This window comes from Peromyscus leucopus, chromosome 5 (genome assembly GCF_004664715.2).
Source record: "Peromyscus leucopus breed LL Stock chromosome 5, UCI_PerLeu_2.1, whole genome shotgun sequence".
Lineage (NCBI taxonomy): Eukaryota > Metazoa > Chordata > Mammalia > Rodentia > Cricetidae > Peromyscus > Peromyscus leucopus.
Genome location: NC_051067.1, coordinates 131,501,164 through 131,524,694, shown reverse-complemented (window position 1 = coordinate 131,524,694; position 23,531 = coordinate 131,501,164). Strand labels below are relative to the sequence as shown.

General features: G+C 46.1%; 1 protein-coding gene across 5 annotated transcripts in view; it reads right to left on the bottom strand.

Annotated features, from left to right (window-relative positions):
• The window catches only part of Nrp1 (neuropilin 1), a 156,225-nt gene that overhangs the window by 30,743 nt on the left and 101,951 nt on the right, over nucleotides 1-23,531 (bottom strand). For all 5 annotated transcript variants that reach the window (XM_028887838.2, XM_028887840.2, XM_028887837.2 and 2 more), the window contains 3 exons: nucleotides 18,396-18,551; nucleotides 14,240-14,384; nucleotides 5,657-5,988 (listed from right to left, as the gene is read on the bottom strand). In XM_028887838.2, the coding sequence (XP_028743671.1) occupies nucleotides 5,657-5,988; nucleotides 14,240-14,384; nucleotides 18,396-18,551 (633 nt within the window). The remainder of the gene's footprint in view (nucleotides 1-5,656; nucleotides 5,989-14,239; nucleotides 14,385-18,395; nucleotides 18,552-23,531) is intronic.

The window sequence follows — 23,531 nt, the reverse complement described above, 5'->3', positions numbered from 1 at the left end:
ACTCTCAGCTCAGTAATAGTTTAATGGAATCCAAATGCCATATTTCAAGACCTTAGCTTAAACCGATGAATGGAAAGCTTTTGCTTAAGGAATACTACCAGCTAAGGTACTTACAGACCAAAAGTCTTCTTACCTCAATGGTCAACAGCAATCCTGGTTACTAGGGACATTCAGGTGGTGGTCTGAACTACAGTATGCATTGGTTTCTACCATCCCGTGTGTGTGTGTGTGTGTGTGTGTGTGTGTGTGTGTGTGTGTGTGTGTGTGTGTTTATGGAGGCCACAGGGCAACTTCAGGTATTATTCCCTCAGGCATTCTCTACTTTTTTGCTTTGTTTTTTTAACAACGTCTGTTAGGGTATACTGATTAGCACCCTAATAGCACCTCTGTCTGGTGATCAGAGTCCCTAAGGATCCATTTGCCTCTGCCTGCCCCTCCCCCTCCCCAACTGCTAGGACTGCAAGCAAACTCTACCATAACCGACTTTTTCATGTGGGTCGATCAAATTCAGGTCCTCAAGCTTGCGAGGTAAACACTTTACCTCCCCAGTCATCTCTAGAGTCCTTTACACATCTTTTCTAGATGAGGAAATGGGTCACAGAGTAGTCAAGGAGTTTGTGGAGGCAGGATGCAAACCTTGGCTGACTGACTCGCACTCTTAGCCACACCACTCCAGGGCTCTGGCTCTCAAAGATCAAGTAGCACAGTCTCCTCACTTTATTTTTGCTTTTGAGGAAAGAGGGTCTTTCTGTGGTACCCAGGACTGACTACAGTTCCTGAGCTGACGTGATTCTCCTGTGTTGGCCTCCTGTATAGCTGAGATGTCTTCCGCACACACCATGCTTCTGGCCTCTTCACTAGGAGGGAAGAACACCAACGTCCAAGAAATGTCTGTACCCAGGAAACACATTTGTATTCACTGATGTGCCTTTAACTTGGTGCAAACTGGCAGCCAGATGGAGTGGCCACCCCAGCCCTTCCAGGCAGAGTGGGAGCACACCGAATGGGCTCAGCATCCTAACACAGCAGAGGATGTGAGGATCCCAGGGAGAACATGCCATGTCTACAGGAAACATGTAGGAAGAGACAGACAGACAACCAAGGGCTCTGGGTTCTTGAAGTTAATTAATTGGCCTTTATAACTCAGAAAATCCAGTAGCAATCTAACATACTAACACTAGAGCTTAATTCATCAATTTCCTTTTTTAAGGAATACATTTGCTATCAAGGTCCTGACTCTTGATAGATCCACAAGCACTGTGAGTAATTGAGAATCTGACACACAGCATTGTTAGTCCCAATTAAGCTGTTGTCAGCAAGACGCTAATTGTAACGAAAACACCATTACTACACACACAAGTCCTGTCTACACTGATGAGGCTGGGAAGAGCATCAGAGGAAGCACTGTTATCGTTGGAATTCTGGGACCCTTTCCCCACTTCAGCTTGAACAAAGAACGAACACAATGTGAATCTTTATGAAAGCTGTCAGTGGTGAGCTGGGAAAACACTAGCTGTGAAAGCCGCATGGGCTCGGGTGAACTCAGACAGCAGAGGCTGGCTTAGGAATTAGCGTAGGGCTCCACAAACCATTGTTCTTTAGAACCTGAGGTCTTTGGCTCCTTCTAGGCCTGAAACGTCTAGTTAATCTAGACCCTGACATGTAACCATCCCGGCAAGAAGGAAGTTAAAAGAGAGACAATCATGCCCTCACCTTGACTTTTATACTATAGAAAAAATGATGAACCCCAAAGAATTAGAATTTCCCTAGTAAATTCTGGGCAAAAGAAAAGGCTGAAGGCTGGTGCTAGCCACAGTGAGAGCTTGTCCCCCAGGAAGAGATTTCACACAGTTCTGAGGACTTGTCAGACCACCTTGCAGCAGAGATGGGAGCTGAGACAAGGGTGGATCAGTGATGGGCGAGACCACAATTGACCAGCACTGCTTATCTATGCATACCTCTAGCCCTCTCTTTAAACCTAAGCCTCATGCCCAGGACCTGGAAGATAAACTTGGGGCCATTGATACCCTCTTTGCTCATCTTCTCAATGGGGCCACATCGGATAGATAAGTCCCCTTTCTCGGCTTTTCTCCTGGTATTTGTGATGGCTAAGAGTAACCTGTTGGGCTGCAAGGGCCAGGCTCTGACCATAACCACTCTGGTAGAAGATAGACCTTGCCAATTATACGTTTGTGGGTGGGGGTGAGGGAAGGGCATAAAGGAGATTAATTCACAAAAGCATTGTCTTATCCTACAAATATCCACATTTCACTTTTACGTGAATGATGGCTGGCATCTTCGGCAGGCAGCCAGCATTTGGACCATTAAGTAGAATACGTTTCAAATACCTTTATATAATTTGAAAATGTAGGCTGTCTGAAATGGAAGATTTTACCAATTTCCATTTCTACTTTAGTAATATTATTTTAGGGGAAGAGCATGCTAAGAATCAGAGATTAGGCTCAGTCTAAGTGGTCTAGAAGTCTCCATGGCTTCAGGTATCATAGGAGGATGACAGTGACGAACATTTCAGGGATAAATCCCAATGTATTCACCCAGTCTCCAGCAGGGGACTCTGTTAAAGTTGAAACACACACGTCAGCTTCGTGTGCTACTCTATACTGGGTTTGCAGCGACAGGCTGACAGCTTCAGGCTCCACTGCCGTGAGGGATAGATGACAGGAAGCATATGATGCCTCCTATCAGACACATATGGCGACTTGTTTGCTCTCTCAGAGCCTCGTGTGAAGAACGTGTCACAACAACACACCCTGCTTCGGCAGCAGCGGGGGTTGGTTTGCTGCCTGCTCAAGTTCCAGGATGAAGTCACGGTCCATTCCACTCTTTGAAGTCGGTGTACAGGGACGTCAGTTTGGGGGTGGGTTTCCCTCTCCCTTTTCCCAAGTCCAGAAAGGGTGGACATAAAAAGGACAAGTGGACTTGGGAGATCGTACAGTTGGTAAGGACTGAGTTTGATTTCCAGAGCCCAAGTAAAAAGAAACTGGGAGTGGTGTCACACACCTGTAACCCTAGTGCTGGGGAGACCAAGATGGGAGATTTCCTGGGGCTCCCTGGGCGGTAAGCCTAGCCTAGCTGGTAAGTCCCAGGTCTGAGAGAGACCGTGTCTCAAAACACAAGGTGGATCACGTCTGAGGAATGATGGATAAAGTGCCCTCCAGCTTCCACATGCTTGTGCACATAAGTGCATGACACACCCAGAGACAGTTACACATATAAACATGCACACACACACACACACACACACACACACACACACACACACACACACTAAAAGAGGAAAGTAAAAAAGACATGAGATAGAAGGAAGGTTATGAGCTGGGGCTGTAGGTCAACTAATTGGTTGAGTGCTTGCCCAACATGCACTGGACCCAGGGTTTCATTCTTCAGTATTGCATACACCAAGCATAATAGTGCATGCCTGTGATCCCAGTAGGAGAATTAGAAAGTCAAGGACATCATCAGCTACCTAGTGAGTTGGGGGCCAGCCACAGTGGGAGCCTCCATGAGACCCTGTCTCCGAAAAGAAAGAATGTAGCCACACACAATGCTGAGATGCTTTAGAAACCACAAGTCAGTTCAGGGAGGGATGAGAGACAGTTTGACACGGTACTCAGCAAGAACATTGGTTTCGCCAGTGGCCGGCAGCTCCATCACTGACCTGCAGCCTTTGGGGGAACAGGGTCTTACCCTCAAAGCCACATATCTGGAGGGAGGAAAGCTAGCAGTGGGACCAGGATTGCTTCCTATCTGCAAGGCCTTGCCACCCTGTTTGGAAAGGGAAAGAGGATGTCCCAGCCAATGAGCTGCGGTCTTCACCCATGGGGGAAACAGCTTTGGGTGGGTAGAGTTAGAAAGACCTAGAACAAAGGCCGAATGTGTTGGTGTGAGAAATGTCCACAGAGTATGTGAAAACCTGGGGGTGGGTCCTCATTTTCATTCCAAATCCACTTAAGGGCCACCCAAGTACTCTCCTGGGACCCGTTCCAACTTGGTGTGGTCTGCTCAGGAAGTGTAAATAAATGTAGCCAGAACCCTGAGTAAAACCTAGTGGTTAAAGCATATCTTTTGGGTTTGAATGCTGGGATATTTTAATATTCAGATTGCCTCCTCGTTTCATTAGATTAGCAGGAGGTTATTGAGTTTTAAGAGGTTCCAAACGCATAAGAATATATCTAAGCATTATCCACGATAGCCAAAAGACAGAGACAGCCCAAGGGTCCCTCAGTAGTGAATGTATAAATTAATGTGGCTTTTCACATGGCAGAACACTATTCTGCTCTTAAAAGGAAGGAAATTGGGACGCACACGACTTCAATGTTACACTAAGTGAAATAAACTAGCCATGAAGCAAGGAATACTGTACTATGACTGGCTTACAGGAGGCTCCTGAGTAGTCAGACCCAGGGCGGGAGGCAGGAGGATGATGGGTAAGGACTGATTGAGGGGAAGCGGAGAGGGATTCCTGATGGGCCCAGCATCTCAGCTTCACAAGCCTAAAGTTCTGGAGAAGAGCTGGCCATAGATATGGATTTACATGACACTGTCATGCTGTGTGCTTACAAAGATTCAGATGGTAAATTCTATGCATATTTTATGACAACTGAATATATGTTTGCGTTTTATTTTTGGTGTAGTCTCATTCTATAGTCCACACTGGCCTGGAACTCACTATGTCCCCAGGCTAGTCTCACAGAGATTCTTCTGCTTCTGCCTTCTGAGTACTGGGATTACATACATCCCCAGCTCAACAATGGAAACTTTAAACAGTGTGGGGAAATGTGGTTCAGTGAAGAGTATGTTCTCTGCATACATGCTCTTCAGTACTGTGAACAAACAAACCGACAAACAAATGCTTCGGGGCGGGGGCGGGGGGTGGGGGGCAGGTCTAACTAAAGCACTTACTCTGCAGTCATGAGGACCTGAGACTAGTCCCCCAGCGCCCAAGTAAAAGCCAGATTAGGCATCTTGAATTTGTCACCCCCATGCTGGAGAGGTGGAGTCAGGTAGACCCCAGGAGCTTACTGACAAGCCAGCCTGGCCAAACCTGTGCTTCCCTGGGAAGGCCTTGACTTCTGCCAGGACGTGAAAAGGGGCCTGGACCATAGCTCAGTTGGTAAGGTGCTGCCATGCAAGCATAAGGACCTGAGTTCGATCCCCAGAACCCATGGAAAAAGTTGGGTATAGTGGTGCATGCTTGTAATCCTGGGCTTAGGAGGTGGAGATTTTGAGGATTGCTGGGACTTATGGCCAAGTAGCCTAGACCCTGTCTCAAAAAACAAGGTGGCTAGCTCCTGAGGAACCACATTCAAGGTTGACTTCTGGCCTCCACACTCACATGTGCGGTGCTTTAGGCATGCGTGAATGGATGTGTGTGCACAACCATACATGGGCACATGCATACTCACATACACACACACACATGCACAGACACACACACAGAGACAGACAGACAGACACACACACACACACACACACACACACACACACACACACACACACACAACCAAACCACCACAAAAATCCCAGGACATGAAGAAATGACTCTTCACTTCTATCATGGTCTGGAGAAGTGACTTCCTGGTGAGCCAGCAGGCAGTGTCCCCAGACAGTGGCTGTTCCCTACCCCAGGCCTCACCTTGGCCTTGCGCTTGCTGTCATCCATGATGGTTTTCCAGTCGGAGCCGTTGTTACTATAGGCGATCTTGAACTTCTTCATGAACACCTTGTTCTCTCGGTGCTTCCCACCCTGAATGATGACACCCCTCACTATCTTCTCATCCCCCAAGTCCACTTGGAGCCACTCATTGGTGTATGGGTGGGGTGAGGGCGGCAGGGCCCAGCCAGAACGACTGGTCACCAGGCGGATGTTTTCTGGCATCCAGTTTCTGTCTCCTTGGTTGGATGCTGTAATCTGGGAGTCTGAAATAAGTCCAGACACCATGCCCAGCATTCCAGAGCAAGGGTAATCTAGAGGTGGAGAGAACAGACGAGGTGAGGTTATTTCCTGAGAGACACCAAGCTCAGAAAGAACACATAAGCTTGTATCCATCTACATGAAATTCCCAGTCTCTAAGTGTACATTAGCAGAGCCTTCCCTCCTGCAGATTTCTTCTCTACTTGTATCCTCTCCTCAGACTTACATTCCTGTGAAGGAGATCTTCACCCAGAGCATCACTTCCACCCCTGCCCTTCTGCCTTTTCAGGTCTCCTAAGTTTAATGTCAAGCTAAGGTTCCATGCTCTTTTGTTCCTAGAAGTTGCTCCAGTCTCAGGAAGTGCTGCCTACCGGTCCCAGTTTATGGTGGGTTGGAGATACTTAAAGAAATATTATCCCCCAAACAAGAAACTGCTGAAGCAACAAAGGAAGAACCTGGCTTAGCATGGAGGAGGCACATGAGGTCCAGGGAGCCCCATGCTCAAGGACAAGGACGGTGCCATTTTATCCTTTCCATCAACTGTCTTCAGGATCTATTTTTAATTTTTTTTTTTTTTTTTTTTTTTTTTTTTTTTTTTTTTTTTTTTTTTTTTTTTTTTTTTATCTTTTTGCTTTTTCGAGACAGGTTTTTCTCTGTGTAGCTTTGCACCTTTCCTGAAACTCACTTGGTAGCCCAGGCTGGCCTTGAACTCACAGAGATCAGCCTGGCTCTGCCTCCCAAGGGCTGGGATTAAAGGCATGCGTCACCACCGCCGCCTGGTCTATTTTTTTTTTTTTTTTTTAATGATAAGGTCTAATGTAGGCTTGAAATGAGTAGCTGAGATGAAAGATGACCTTGAACTTCTGATCTTCCTGCCTGCACCACTTGAATGCTGGGATGACAGGTATGTTCAATGCATGTGCTCTTATGGATTGAACCAGAGCTTGGTGCATGGTAGGCAAGCACGCTGCTAACTGAGCCCCCTTTTTTTGAGACAGGGCCTCATTGTGTAACTCTGGCCAGCTTGGAATTTATAGAGGTTCGCCTGGATCTGCCTTTTGAGATGAAAATCGACCTGCGCATGTGTGGTGGCCCCAGGACATCCTCTGCTGTCACTCCACAAGTGACTCTTGAACCTGACACTAAAGCTCGCCTCTGTCCTATCTCTCTATTATTTCAAGGAAAAGAGCAATATTTTCTATCTAGGTCTTAAGAATCACATGCTGGGTGTTGGGGAGTTAGCTCAATTAGATCTCCGATTTCCATGTTTTTTACATGGCAGCTGACACTTGTAACCCAGCACTGGGGAGGCAGAGACAGGCAGATCCCTGAGCCTCACTGGCCAGCCAGCCTTGATGAATTGGTGAGCTCCCAATCCCAGTGAGAGACTGTCTCAAAAACAAAGAAACAAACACATACGTGTGGGCTGCACTTGTGGACTGCCAACAGAGTTTGCCTGGGGCCTTCACGCATCTGCATGTGCTCTCCCCACATGCACACCTTCCGTGAACTCAAACACCCCATGAATCCGTGAGACACACACGAGTCTCGTTTTGGTTTCATATCAGCTATCCAATATATCCAGTTACTGACAATACATGCTAGTTACCAATTCTCCCCTCACATCCCATAGACAGATTTCCTATCGCTGCTTTTGGTCAAGACCTTCAGCCTCCTCTCTCCTGATCTCAGAGACACAGCCCGTGTGAACATCAAGATGCAGCTCAAGAGTTATGGAAACTTGAGCCATCTTGGGAGGACTCCCCCTCTGGGCATGTGATGGCCCAGGCAGGAAGTGACTCCAAGCTGGGACAGAGCCGTGCTGTGGATGGGATTACAAGTCCTGTAATCACAGATAGACTGAAAAAGCCCCAAGAGCAATGAAGTACCTATGGACCCCTTCACATCTTCAATAGCAGATCGAGTTTCTAAGCAACAGGCGAGTATCCATCATTGATTGACTGATTGGTTGCTTAATAAATAACTGACATCAGTTATCCTCCTTGCAAAATCATGCAGCTCAGTTAGGGACATACAGGAGTGACAACCTCTTTTCCTTTGAAACAATTCCATTCGACATACTGTGATAAATTGCAATCTGAAAGTTTAACCGTTCTAAGTGATTCCAGTGAGGCTCCTGTGTTGACCTTAAGCATAAGCCAGTCAGCACGTCTCCTCACAAAATTGTACAGTTCTGATGCTGCAGTTTCATTCACACACTAGGGCTTGCAAGCAGGGCCTTGAACATCACACATCCCAGCTCCTCACTTGTACTTTCACTGATACTAGAGAAGAAGCACTTCCTTTCTGGGTGGAGGTGGGGCTTTCTCCCATTCATTCTCTCTGCTAGACCTTCCTATCAACTTGCTCTTCCCACCATTTATTTAATCTGTGGGAAATATTGACTCATCTTCAAATATTATTTAACTTAGTCAATATTTCCAGTCTGCAATTGGATAGGTTTTTTTTTTTTTTCTGGGATGCCTTATGATACTTGATGTGTATTTTTCTTATATGGACAATCTTATTCACTCTTTTGGATAACTACTTTTTGCTAGCTCAAGTTTTATGTTACCCTCCTCTTTTTATTTCCCTTCCTTTCTATTTTTTTTTTTTTTTTTGTTTTGGACAAGATCTCATGTCCCAGACTGCCCTTGAATTCACTATGTAGCTGAGCATGACCTTGAACTCCAGACTCTTCTGCCCCTGCCTAAGTACTGGGGTTTCAAGTGTGCACTGCCTGGCGGCCTCTGCAGTGCTGGGTTCAGAGCACAGGGATTCCTATGTGCTGGGCAAACATACCAACAACTGAGTCACATACCAAAGCCGGATCTTAATTTTATTGAGGGTATGAAACAAATCATATTTTTCTGTTTTCTAAGCCTTGCTGAGCCTGTTTTTGTACACTGTCATCCTCAACAAATACTTGCTGAATGAATCAACATATTACAACAGTCAGAAGCAGCTGTCGTTTCTCAGGATGCCTTCTTGTAACTCAGCCTGGCTATTTGCTCTGGGTGGGATCTGGAAACCAAGAATAAACTAATGGGGATTTAAAAAAAAAAAAAAAAAAAAAAAAGATTTACAAAACCCATTTTACTGAAGAACTATGAAACTCGTGTTAAAAATAGAAGTCCCATTTCTTGGTTACAGTGGTCACACCTGCCTGACTTTCAACCAGCTTCCTTATAAAGGTGAGGCACAGCTGGAAGAGGGAGCCAGATGCCAGCCTTTTACAAAAACACAATTAACTTGGACGCTATGAGTGGAGCAGCCTCCACTAGCTGAACACCCTTTCTCTTACAGAGCTTCTGGGCTGTTTCTTTCCCACACCTGGTGATACCCAGCCCACACTACCCCAGCAGTCAGAGTGTTCAGCCACTCCCCACCACGTCTCTGTGAATGTCCCTTCTGAAGAACAGCAAAGAGAACCTTGATTTGACCTTGACTGAAAACCATAAGACTTACACTACGCATGTGTGGGCATGTGTCTGAGGGACAAAGGACATCCTCCCATACTTTCCATGATGTTTTTTGAGACAAGGTCTCTCATTGGCCTGGAGGTAGCCAGTTAGGCCAGACTGTCTGGTCAGCAAGCAGCAGGGAACTTCCTCTTCACCATTCCAGCTCTGGATTATAATGCTACTGTGCATGGCTTTTTATGTGGGTTCTGGGGTTTGAACTCAGGTCCTCATGCTTGCAAGGCAAATGCTTTACTGATGGAGCTATTTCCTCAGCCTAGCCCATAACTCACTTTTAACGATGATGAGGAAGAAATCACATTAGCAATTATTTCAAGGTTTGAATGGGATGCTAGTTTATAGCAGGGTTGCCTTGGCAGGCAGGTTCAGATGCACGTTTGCCCATGTTGTGAGATTTAATAAGCAAATAAACAACGGAACAAGAAATAGGATATCCAGCTGGATTGGAATTGCAGAGAACTTACTTAGTGTACCCAAAACTGCAATGGGAAATATGTACACTAACAATTAACATTTTCTAACCACATCAAGCTCACTGGGGATTTGGTATTTTGCTTGGCAACACTGTTTTTTGGAAACCTTAAAATCAATCTTGGATGAAAGAGTCAAGTGCATGATGTTATGGGGAGAGGTTGGATGTGGCAATCATTAGTGATACTAATTGACTGTAAGACCTCTGTGCTTGACCTTCAAAGAGAAACAGAGCACATCCAAGTAATAAGCTTTCAAAGAATGAGAAAGGAACAGTGAAGTATGACAGAAACTCTCGATGGGCACCATGCGGTCTTCCCCTGATGGCTTGGGAAGTTTCCGAAGGGTGTTGTGGTGTCTGGAAAGGTCACCCTCATCTGTGATTGACAGAAGCATATGACTGGGAATAGAACACCACAGAGCAGAGCGCAGGCTGGCTCTCTCAGCCCAACAGAAGTCCCCCAGTGTCATCTTCCCAATCCCCTCCTTTACCAAAATGATGCAGCCCTCTTTAGAGAAACAAGGAAAACATTCCTTCCTCAATCACCTGTAAAGCAGAATATGTCACCCTAGTGTGTCTCTTTCTGGGTAACATGTCACCATATTCTCTGGATCTTGGGGATAGCTGTATTTCTAAAGAATTTCTGAATGTAAAACCTAGGTTCAAATGTGGGACTCTAGAGGCTTTGGAAGTCAAGGAAATGATGCTTTACGTCCTAAGGATTTTAAATTTGCTAGTTTCTTTAAACAATCAGATTAAGTTAGGACTTGCCTACTCATAAAGAGGGGGTGAAAATTCAAGGTTGCTTGTCTGTCAGAAGGCATGAGAAGTGGAACTCCTTCATCCAGAAATAACCACGGAACACTCATGGTGCTCCAGGCCTAGGGGTAAAGACAAAGCGTGGTGAGCAGGCTCTACTCTGCCGAATTGTCTAGTCCAACAGGACACGGCAGACCTTGTATCAGCCTGCACTTGCAGAGGACCAGGGTCTCGAAAAGAAGGAAACGCTTATGAGTGATTATCTCAGGCTCTACCTGCAGCTTATCCTGCATCCAGTTCAGTAAGTAGCATGTTTGCATTATTTCGTGGGGGCATTTAGTGAGCACTTCACATTAAGCCAAGTACATTATAAATATTCTTTCATTTAATACTCATCACAGTTCATTAAGGCACTAACAGACCAGGAAATGTACATCTGAGATGCAAAAGATCTTGGCTGCAGTCAGCCATTCACTAAGTGGACAGTCCTGAGCCGGGCCTGGCCTTTCTGGCTGTGTGACCATCATGGTCACATACTGCCCTCTCCAAAAACCTGCCAAGGTCAATTTCTGGGAAATGACAGTCATTTCACTCGAGAGAAAACAAAACAAAGAAAAACCCAACTGTGTGGTTAAAAATCACAAATAGGCTGTGTTTAAAAGCATTAGAACAAACTACTTTAGATACTGTTTAAATAAACAGGCTATTTAACTATTTTTTAAAATCCAATAAATTACTTTCTTTTTTTGTTCACATTCCTAGAATTACCTCTTGGGATGTCCTTATGAAAATAAAAAGGATAATTTAAGTTCAAATAAATATTTTATTTAACCGAAAGGACATACCATAAATCTTAAGAGACTGGACAGTCAGAGTTCAGAGTTCAGACTAATTTGGAGTCTTTATTAAGCTTGCTTCTATATAAAATTCTGGTGTAGTGACATGAAATAAGGTTGGAGAAATGGACCAGAAATTCCCACCCAGACCTTATGTGGCCTTGTTCCTATGAATTTATGGGTAGACTCCTAAATTAGTAATGCTCTACAGTCCCCTAGAACTTTCTGTTACTTAACTATTATCAAAAACAAAAACAAGGTCACATCTGAGTTTTCAGTGTCCTTCTCTCTTCCAAATGTCCCTGCACCCAACTGCTGCCTCCAAGGCCTTGAACTTCATAAGTCTTAGATCCTCCTATGATAAACAAGTCTGTGTCCACTGTGGAAACAAGTAAAACCTGGGTCTGACATCAGATCTGGGCTTTCCATTCCAAAATGGACTTTTCCACAGATCTTTCATGAAGTAGCTTCTCAACACAGCATCTCCACTCTGATGGGAAAGTCCCAGGGGATGCTTTGCTTTCAAAAGTCACTTTTCTTCCTTCTTTAGAAATTATCAGGCTCAGCAGACAAAGCATAAAGTGCACTGGGAAATGAAATGTTCTAAGAGACCAGAATACAGTGGTTCACAAGAGACCAAAAGTTGTGGACTTTTTAATTACCTTCTTAGTGAATCAGCCTCAGAGTCTGTGTTTCAATCTTTTAAAACAGATTTATTTTTATTTTGTGAGTGTTTGCTTTGTGTATGTATTGCACCACAGGAAAGCCTGGTGTCCACAGAGGCCAGAAAGATGGCGTGGGATCCCCTGGAAGTGGGGTTACAGATGGTGTGAGCGGTCATGTGAGTGCTGGGAACTGAACCTGGGTCCTCTGGAAGAGCAGTGGGTGCTATTAACCACTGGGCCATTTCTCCCACTCCCGTGTTTTTCAGTTTTTAAGATATGAAGATTACATGTGTGCTGTTGCTACTTTTAACTGGAAGCTCTGTAACACATCTACTTACATGGAAGAGGGTTGGAGTGTGGCTTCTACATCAGAACACAGGAGAAGCCCCCAGTAAGGACCGTTCCAGAAGCCTGGGGGCCTCGAGTCCAGCGACTCACGGCCGGACACACCTTGACTTCCAGCCACCCAGTGACCCTCTCTCGGACATGTAACAGGACTAAGTGTACCTCATCATTTCCCTCAAGTAGGAACAGCCTCTTGTTTCAAGTTAACAGATTCCTCAAGCACTGTTTGAAGAACAAACTGAAAAACCAGAGACTTTCACAACTTGACTTCTACTTTTAGAAAGTCCAGTTAAGAATTGGTGATGCAGCTGGGTGTCAGTGGCGCACACCTTTAATGCCAGCACTCGGGAGGCAGAGCCAGGCAGATCTCTATGAGTTCAAGGCCAGCCTGGTCTACAGAGCGAGATCCAGGATAGGCACCAAAACTACACAGGGAAACCCTGTCTCAAAAAAAAAAAACAAAAAAAGAAAAAAAGAATTGGTGATGCAGTTCCTACTGTGGTAGAGTGCTTGCCTACCATGTGTGAGGCCCAGGTTCAATCCCCAATACCACCAGGGGAAAACACACACACACACACACACACACACACACACACACACTCACATACACACTGAGGTAACAAAACAGAGACAAACATCCATGGCGGAGTTGCCAGGCTGTTTAGGGAGTGAAAGCCGCCCTTGTCAGAGAGGCAAACTCCTTCAAGCACGACTGATTAAGCCACCTCTGGATTTCAAAACTGCAGAGAGAAAGCCGGTCTGGAGCCTTCCATGGCGCAGCCATTTTTTAGGACCCAATAATAACAGTCAGCATGCTGCCCACCTAACAAGCAGAGGGCCAGGCCCGTGAGCTGCCTTCTCAGAGCTTGCATTTGGTGGAAAGCAGGACACTGACAGAATCCCTGCCACTTGACACGCTACACTGAATGCTCATGTCCACCTCCCGACCTGCCACGAGGAGTAGCCTGATCCCGACCTGCCACGAGGAGTAGCCTGTATGCAGGGGAGAAAAACCAGGCCTGGGAAACTCTAAATAAATCACAAATGGCTAACGAGTTAAGGTGGAACTTGAATTCAGACACATGTACATCCAGTGTCCAGGCCCTTGTGACTTGAATACAAAATGTCCCCCATGGGCTCATGTATTGGAACACTTCGTCTCTAGATGCTGGAACTTTTTGGAAAGGTTGTGAAATTTTTAGGAGGGAACACCTCACTGGACAAAGTGCGTCCCTGGGGGCAGACCTTGAGGTTCTTTTTGTTTGTTTTGTTTTTTGTTTGGAAGCTCTGTGTAATAGTCTCAAATGTTCTGGAACTCACTCTGTAGACCAGGCTGGCCTCGAACTCACAGAGATCCACCTGCCTCGGCCTCTTGAGTGCTGGGATTAAAGGTGTGCACCACCACTACCTGGCTGACCTTGAGGTTTTATAATCTCATGCCGTTTCTTGTTTCTTCTCTGCTTCCCTACCGGGATGTAACATAATCAGCTGCCTCTTGCCCCTGCCGCCACACCTCCCTGCTGCGGTGGACTGTATCCACACGAACTGCAAGCCAATCCTTCTTCCTTCAGCTCCTTCTTGTTAGGTATTTTGTCATACTAACGAGAAGAGTAACTAGTACAGACCTTAACTACCAAATAAATATGAATAGATCGCCTTCATATTTGCACATATGAACAAATTCTCCTTGAATGGAAAAAATTTGCATTCATTCAAGAGGGGGTAACTTCCATGTTGGCACTTACCTGTTATCTTGCAGCCATAAACTTCAAATCTCATAGAAATGCCAGTTTCCCAGGACGCAGGTTTGATCCGGACAAACCGAGTTATCAGGGGTTTGGGGAAAATTCCCAGGACAACATCTGTGGGGTTGGTGTTTCCCTGAAAGATCTAGATGGGAGAGAGAGGGTGTTAACAAACTAGCTGTATTCGAAACAAATCCCAGAAACTTTCCACGAATGCTTGTAGAAACTGTTAGCAGCTCTAGCATTTTCGACCAAGGTTGGTGTGCCATTAGCAAGCTGTCATGTTATTTTCCCAAATAACTGTAATCAAAGAGAACCCTGTCCAGTGCAGAATGCCACCCCGCGCCATATATTCTTGCTTGAGAGGCTTCAGTCTCTAAAAGCACTGTCACAAGGATGGCATTTATTAAAGGACACGTGCCGTCATCTTTAAAAGTGAGAAGCAGTTAGCTTTACCGGAAGAGCCAAGCCTCACACGTTCCTCGGGGACTCTCACTATCTCCCTTCCTCAGAAGAAAGGCTCTTTGAATGCTGGCTTAGGTCTGGCGTTTTAAAGTTCTAGCTCATGTCCTCAGATACAGCCCTAAGCCAAGTACCTCCCTCCCCTTTCCCTTCCTTCTTTTTGTAGACCTTGTGGCGTGTATTCCTGGCCAGCCTTGAATCCACCAGGTAGCTGAAGGAGACCTTAAACTCCTCATCTTTCTGCTTCTACCTCTCAAGTGTGGGGATTTCAGGCAGGTACCATGTGCCTGGTTTAGGGGTGTTCATGATCAATACCAGGGCTTTGTGCGCATGAGACAAGCATTCCAGCCACTGAGAGCCACATCCCCTGCTTCCTGCCATCCTTGCTTATTTGGTCCCTTGGTAAATGTTCTTAGTCATGCATCAGTGATTTTAATACTTCGGAGTTATTGGTAGAATTATGCTTCAGTGGTCAGAGGCAAAACTAAATAATAAATGATTTTTAACGGAAAATTTCCAGTCTTCTGCTTCTAGGCACAAACGTGTCCTTCGATTCGAAGAACAATGAGGCATGTGACCACAAAGGCAAGGAGGGCCCAATATAAACCAGGTGTCTGCAAATGTCCTTTGGGACTATACGGAATGTGGTGGTGGGTGGTGTTGTTTACAGGATCTCTGTACACCATCATGGAACATTCTAGCACCAGCCTTCCCTCAGATAAGAGTGGACGCCTCTGCTTTTTAGATTTGTAGGTCAGTTATGGGTGAGGATGGCCTTGTAAAAGCAGCAATATTTACAGGTGTGTGTGTGTGTGTGTGTGTGTGTGTGTGTGTGTGTGTATGTGTGTGTATGGCGGCGGTGCACACCTTTGATCTCAGCATTCAGGAGCATTCACAGGCAGATCTCTGTGAGTTCAAGGCCAGCTTGGTCTACACAGAGAGTTCCAGGACAGGCAGGCTATATAGAGGGACCCTGTTTCATAAGTCCACCCCCTTCCAATAAAATACAAACCCAGCAGTTCTCCGTGGTAGTGGATGTGTGTGTCACTGTGACCCCCACCATCTCTCAGGTATTATAATCAGAGCCTTCCTTCAGGGCACAGAGACTCTCCCCATCTTCCAGTGAGTGCCTGCAGTTCCCTGAGCTTTGCTCTTCCCTCCAGAGCAAGGTCTCACCAATGTCATCTGACTGGGACTTTTGCTTCACTGGGTTTGTGTGACCCGATGCTCGTCCTCTTCAGCAAACACCAAAACGCCCCCTGTACTTGGTTTCTACTTCAGCAACTCCCTCTGGGAAACAACCCGAATGGGTACATTTTCATGTGGCGAAAGTAACGAGAAGCTTCCGGAAGTAGTAGCATTTCAAATGATGCTGTTCTTAGGGGCCTATTTAGTTCTCCTAGAGGGACCAGAGCTGGCTGACTGGGGTTTGCACAGACTGGGGGTGGGTGTGGCTCACTGCACAGAGTTTGCACAGACAGGGGTGGGTGTGTACCCATTGCACAGAGTTTGCACAGACTGGGGGGTGGGTGTGTACCCATTGCACAGAGTTTGCACAGACAGGGGTAGGTCATTCTGCTAACACTGAGAGTTTCCCCTGACTGTTGAAAGGCATACAAGTTCACGTTCTGTCCAAAGGATGATGGCTGTCAGGAAAGGCTAGGATTGGATTCCAACCTTGCCACGGTCCAGCAAATGAAAACAAGACAGACAAGATCTCAGGTGAGATCTATGTCCAGAAGAAATGGGAAGGTCTGCGGGAACAGATGTCAGCTGGTACTGTCATTTTGGTCAGTGAAGACCCCATGTCTCATCCTTGCTGCATCCTCCTGTGTCCTCCCAGCCTCCTGCTTGGGAAGGCTTGTGTGTGCAGACCTGTTGGTGCTCCGTAACGGGAAGTCATCAAACCCTGGGGCATTGCTGCCTTGTGTCTTCTCCATAGGGTCATGAGGGATTTTCTCACAGGTGGAGCAAGGGTTCTATGTTCTCCACCTTTGATAGCCCTTGCACTGTCCACAGAAGCTTCCAAGGAACTCTCTTCCCACAGAACGGCTGTCCTCTAACACCGGCCTCCATCTTGCCTGCCCTCCATGACAGAGGGATTTTGCCACTGATCAAGGGAGTCTATGACTGTCTTTTTCTTCATACCGCAGAGGCTTTTCTCAGCACCAGCCAAGCCATGGGTGTTTGAAAAGGTGAGCTGAGGACATGCAAACTGAACTGGCCTCCGTGTGTGTGTGTGTGTGTGTGTGTGTGTGTGTGTGTGTGTGTGTGTGTGTGTAGGACAGGGAGCAACCTCAGGTGACATTTCTCAGACAGTGCTAACACAACTAGTTTTTTTGTTTGTTTGTTTTGGTTTTGGTTTTTCGAGACAGGGTTCCTCTGTGTAGTTTTGGTGCCTGTCCTGGAACTCACTTTGTAGACCAGGCTGGCCTTGAACTCACAGAGATCTGCCTGCCTCTGCCTCCCGAGTGCTGGGATTAAAGGTGTGCGACATCACCACCTGGCACACAACTAGTTTTTTGAGACAGGATTTCTTACTGGTCTGCCAATGAGTCTTAGGGATCCTTCTGTTTCAACTGCCCAGGACTGGGGTGGCAAGCACATTCCACACCAACTCCCTGACATTTTAAAAAAACATTTATTTATTTATTTATTTATTTATTTATTTATTTATTTATTTATTTATTATGTGTAGGGACATGCCATGGTACATGTGTGGAACTCATGAACATTGGTTCTCTACTTCTACCACTTGGGTCCTAGGAATGGAGTTTGGGTTGTCAGGATTATTAGTGAGCACCTTTAGCCTCTGAGGCATCTCACTAGCATGTGTATGTACGTGTGCTCATATAGATTTAAAATGTGGGTTCTGGAGATGGAACTCAGATCCTCATGCTTGTGTGGTAAGCAGTTTACTGGCTGAGTATCTCTCCAGCCCCGCAGGCTTTTGATTTTAGGTAACATCAAATATGAATTCTCAGTCTTTTGATTAATAAATCAGAGCAAGTATGACTTCAAATAAGCAGGCCGGCTGAGGAAGAGATCTCAGTTCCTAAATGACAGAGGGCAGAGCAAACGCCCTGAGGCTGGACCCAGCTGCCCCCCAGGTCGAAGCTTCAAGCAGGGAGGGAGCATGCTAGCTGTATGATCTGAAAGAACACACGGAAAAACCCACGGTTCTCCTGTTCTGACAAGTCACAGCCAACTGCACTTGTCAATGAGTTTGTGAGCGCCAAGGATGGATGAAAGAGTGCTAGCCCATTACGGAGAGGAAAGAGGAAAAAGATCTATGAAAGAATGAAGAAACACAAGGAAAAACCCCAAATAAACGAAGCCAAACAAGTACCAGGAACTCCTAAGGTGGGCAGTGTTAGGCTGTGCATTGTCTGTCCCTGGGGGGGGGGGGGGGGGGGAGGTGGGGCTGAAGGTGAGTCTCAAGTTTGTCGTTGAGTTTGGTTGGTGTGTCTGCTGTCTTTTTTAAGAAACATCTGTGTAATTTCCTCTTGGCCTTTGGATCTGGGAACATGAGACCCTTTGGTCAGATTTAAACCTCTAATTGCACTTTTCATTTTAAATCAATTCAAAAAATAAACCAGGCCTGACGGAAAAATCCCCATGCAAACAAATAAAAATTGATCGCGCATGTGAAAGGCTTTAGTTGGGGGGGGGGAGGGGCAGGAGCCAGACTCACCATGGCCTTATTTCCCTCTTTCAGGGTGATCCAGTCCTCTCCGTTGGAGCTGATGTCTACTCGGTACGTCTTGACGTAATATTTCTTCTTGGTTTCCTTGGAAATGGCGCCCTGTGTCCCGACAGCAGTGACGAACCGCAGGAGACCCAAGTCCACCTGCAAGACAATGACACATGGGGTCAGTCAGCTGCCCCAGCAAACATGGCTGTGGCCTACGCAGCTTATCCCACAGGCTCTGCACGGGGGTTTCCATCCATCGGCATCAGCAGGGCCCCATGTGATGTCAAGGGCCCTTATCTTCCTATCCACCCTCTAAAGCAGTGGTTCTCAACCTTCCTAATGCGGCGACCCTTTATTACAGTTCCTCACGCTGCGGTGACACCAACCATAAAGTTATTTTCATTGCTACTTCATAGCTGTAATTTTGCTACTGACATGAATTATAATGTAAATATTTTTGGAGATAAAGGTTTGGCAGAGGGGTCGAGACCCACAGGTTGAGAACCTCTACTCTAAAGAAAGACAAAGGCTGTCAAACTGCCTTTTAGATATTTATGCGTGTGCTCATAGCTTAGTGCTGCTGTCAGGTTGGGTCAGAGAAACTTCTTCCTGCAGTAGGTAACAGTTCCTGCAGAGACTCAGAACTGGTCCACGTGCTGAGAATAACAGAGTGCTCAGCTCTGAACAGGGCATCTGCATCACTTCTAAGGCTCAGGGAACATCACAGAAGGAGACAGAAGGAAAGAGCTTCAGGCAGGGGTGGAGTGTGGTGCAATGCTGTCTTCCAGGCATGATATGACTTGGACTCATGAACTTACAGCCCGAGTTTACCTGCATAAGACATGCACAGAGTTGGGTCTGTCCATATTTCCTACCCCCACCTTGAGAATCTATCAGTGAAGGAGGTGATGTAGCCATTGGCAACCTTGAATGAAATCCATTGGTGCACACACACACACACACACACACACACACACACACACACACACACTGAGGGTGGGGGTGGGGGCAAAGATAGTAAGGGGACCAGACTATGAGAAAGGAGAATATTCTTCCTGCTGCAGCCAAGATCACCTGATCTCTGGTGCAAAGAAGGAAACTGGATTCATGTCAGTATATCTTCCAAGACGTTTAACACACTTCCCAAAGTATAATATCATACCTGTCATTTTACAGACAGAGATTCAAGACAGACAAGACAGATGCACACACTCGTGACTGGAGAGGCCTGAACTAGGGCTCCCATCTGACCCAGTTGATTCTGTGTCCCAACTCTTTGCCGCATCCCATCCCTTTCTAGTGAGATGCAGCCAGGAAGGGCACTGATGTGAGCGCCCTAGGAACGTGGTGGTTCTAGCAGCAGACACAGAGTCTGAAATGGTCCAGCAAGGAGAAGAGCAAGAGAGCTTGGCTTCGCATGAAGCTTCTTCCTTTTGCTTGTTCATGGCCTTGCTATAAGCAGCTAGGTTGGGAGGGAGATGAGTCCCAAGGCATGATGGGGAGGAACATAAAAATATAGACATAAAAATATAAAGCAGGGCTTGAGAACTCCTCTTTGTCAGTTTCCCAACAAGAGAACCTCACCTTGTGCCTTGCTTGCTAATCTCATGCCCTGGAGGGTGGTGGGGACTCTGTCCTGTGTTCCTACCTTGATTAGCTAGCTGTCAATCATCCCCAAAGCAATGGGACAACTGGTCATGAACTGGGGTTCCCTGAGGGCCTCCCCTTCATGTGTGTGTATGTGTATGTGTGTGTGTGTGTGTGTATGTGTGTGTGTGTGTGTGTTCATGTATATTCAGGCACACATGTATGTGCATGCATGTCGAGGTCAGAAGTCAAGCTTGAGATGTCTGTCTTTGGTTTTGACACAGGGTCTCTTACTGGGACCCAATCACTAATTGGAATAGGCTGGCTGACCAGTGAGCCCTAGGACATCCTCCTGTCTCTGCCTCTGCAATGCCGGAATCATAAGGCAGTGAGTGCTATCACACACAGCTTTTTCACATGGATTTTGGGGGTTGAATTCAGGTCCTCAAGTTTGCATGGCAAGCTCTTTACCTGTGCCATGCTCCCAGCTTAGGAAGAACTTTCTTGCTTTTGACTTTCTACAATCCCTCTTTTCATGGTCCTCATAGATATTTTCAGTATAATCAAATCTTTTTTCCTTTACCTCTTCTCACTGCCATCATTAATAATTACATATAATTTTAAAATAAAACCATGATTAGTCTCCACATGTTGAGTATTTTCAATGTCCTTTCACTAACGCCTTTGGCTGTCCCTGGAAGACTGTTTCTCTATGTTTGTTGTATGGCCTGGGTGTTACAGAAAAGATTTTTAAAGAAAGGATACACTTGGTTTGCCTTGACCAGATATTTCAACAATACACTAAGAACTAATGGAACACAGTTTTCTTCAAAAAAGAAAATAACAGCAACAACAAAGACACAGCAAATCCCCACCCTTCCCTCAGCCTCTGAATCCCGTGACTTGACAGCCCACTTTTCAGAAAACACTATGTCAATGAACCCTGCAGTGCCTGTGAGCCCAGGGCCCCTGCAGAACGTGGGTTGGTGGGCCTGTCTTGGAAGGCTGCCTTCTCCTCTGTCTGGAACAGCCTTCCCCTGTTGGCCCTTCGAGGGGCAGAAACACAGAGGTACAGGAAAAGGAACACGCTGAAAGGAGTGTGAAGTTCATAGTCCAACAGTTTTCCCTGCAAGGGTCCAACAATACGATTGTGTTCCGTGGTCTAAAATGTAAAGTTGATGCTTTAGAAGTTTTCACAAGATTTGAGAGAGAAAAAAAAAGAATCAATATAATCTTTTTTTTTTTTTGTGGGGTGGGGGTGGGGGTGCTTATAAGCCTGGATCTTGCTATGTAGACCAGGATGTCCTAGAATTCGACCTCACAGAGATCTGATTTTTGGGTAATGAGATTGAAGGCATGTTTTTTTTTTTTTTTTTCATACTGGGGCTCATAAAGCCCAGCTTGACTGAAAGTTGCTATTTAGTTAAATATGACCTTGAACTTCTGATCCCCCTGCTTCTGCCTCCCTCGTGCTGGGCTTACAGGCATGCAGCACCATACCCTGCTCTTTGTTACCGCATGGAATCCAGGCCTTTGTGCATGCTAGGGATACATTCTACCAGCAGAGCTCTGGCCCATGCCCAGAACAAAATTTTAATAGAAATTAATACTGTAGATGAACAATGGTGGCCATTTCAACGTTTCATTCAACAGTACCTATCTTGATGGCAATCCTCTTCAGAAGGGAAACAGGGAGTGTCTAGGGAATACCCCGTGTGAACATGGGTTTCCAAAAGCAGAGACTGCCAATGCTTATAATATTTGGCAAGTAACATAAAAGATGGTAAATTAAACTGAATTTCAGACGAAAAGAAAAAAAAAACTATACTCACTCAAAACTTAAAAAGAAAACAAAAATTCCCTACAAAATCTGGGCTTTCAGAACACTCGCACCTGCAAGTTAATGTAGACACTGGAGAAGAGTGTCAAGGGTTTCCAATGCTCTCAGAACACTGGAGGCCTGACTGGCCATCACCAAGTTAGGCCAGAGTCACGCACGTCCACTTGCAAGCTCAAAGGTCCTTGGAACCAGGACGGCCAAGGGAGCACAGTGCAGCACCGTTGAAACAAACTTCCTGTCAGGCCTTCAAGAGGCTCTTCAGTCTGGGAATGATTGAACTCTCAAGTGTCCAACCGCGGCTTGAGTTGATTTGAAATCACTTTAGAACTCTATTCACTGGATGTACTTTCAGACAGACAGGCAGACAGACACGGCGTCTCCTGTAGCCTGGCTTCCTTTGAACTCACTGTGTAGCCAAGAGTAATCTTGAACATTTGATTCTCCTGCCTCCACCTCCCCAGCGCTGGGATGGTAAGCATGCGTTGGTTTATGGGATCCTGGGGATGGAACCCAGGGCTTTGTGATACTAGACACGTACTCTACCATCTCAGACACATCCCTAGCCCCATGTTTATAAAGCTTTGAGGGGGGAGGGAGGGAGGGAGGCAGTGGTCACCTAGAACATTCCCAGGTATAGGGAATCAGCTGACTTTCAGGAAGGAGCCTCTAGGGCAAAGACAAGCAATTCCCGGGTAAGGAAAATGTCCAAGACATAACACAGGGGCCCCTAGAACACAAGCATGAATCACCCCTGAAAAGGAAATGGTATTTTCTTTCCCAGCAGCAGCAACTTCCCTGGTAATTGCATAAAGTTTCCTGCTGGGCTTTAAACTCTGTGGCTCCTCTTATTTGCCACACTGGGATATTCGAAATTCCGTTTCATTTTTCTTCCCAACGTGACTGCTGCTGGCCTTACCAAGGATGGATGACAACCTCACGGACTCTAGACTGGGCTGAGAACAGGAGCGGATGCTACCTAGGTCTCTGCTAAGCACCGCCCCCCTCCCTCCCTCAAGCTGTGGGCTCAGCATTAACACTGGGGGTATCTGCCCACTGACTCTTCCTCTCCAAGTGCTCGCGGGGAATTCTGCATGACTGGAAGGGATCACCCTCCACCCTAAAGTGCCATGGAAAGTCTCGGAGGAGATGGAGACAGTTGGCCTCACCAACACCTTGTTTGCACCATGGTTTCCTTGTCAGGCTTAATGCCCTGGGTGCTTCTCAGTTTCAGCATCGGCCACCCCAGAATGTGCCACTTAGTATAAATGTCCTTTTGAGATGAAGGCAATGGAGAATCAACAACAGAATCAAGAAAAAGTTTCTGCTGCCTATCCCCTCTCCTGCCTGACAGCCGGGCATGTATCCTGTGTGTTAAGGGTGTGAAAGTCTCCCTTGTGCTGTGCTACCAGGAATCAACACATGTGAGTGCATGAGCACACCTTCCCGGAAAAACCTGGTTTTCCAATGACTGCCCTTACTTAATGGGCGCTCTGGTTACTAGTGACTAGCCACAATCTATTGACCCTAGAAACCCAAATACCCTTCCTTCAATTTGTCTGTCTATCTGTCTGTCTGCCTGCCTACCTACATACCTACCTATCATCTATCTATCTATCTATCTATCTATCTATCTATCTATCTATCTATCTATCTATCATCTATCTATCTATCTATCTATCTATCTATCTATTATCTATCTATTTAGGTTT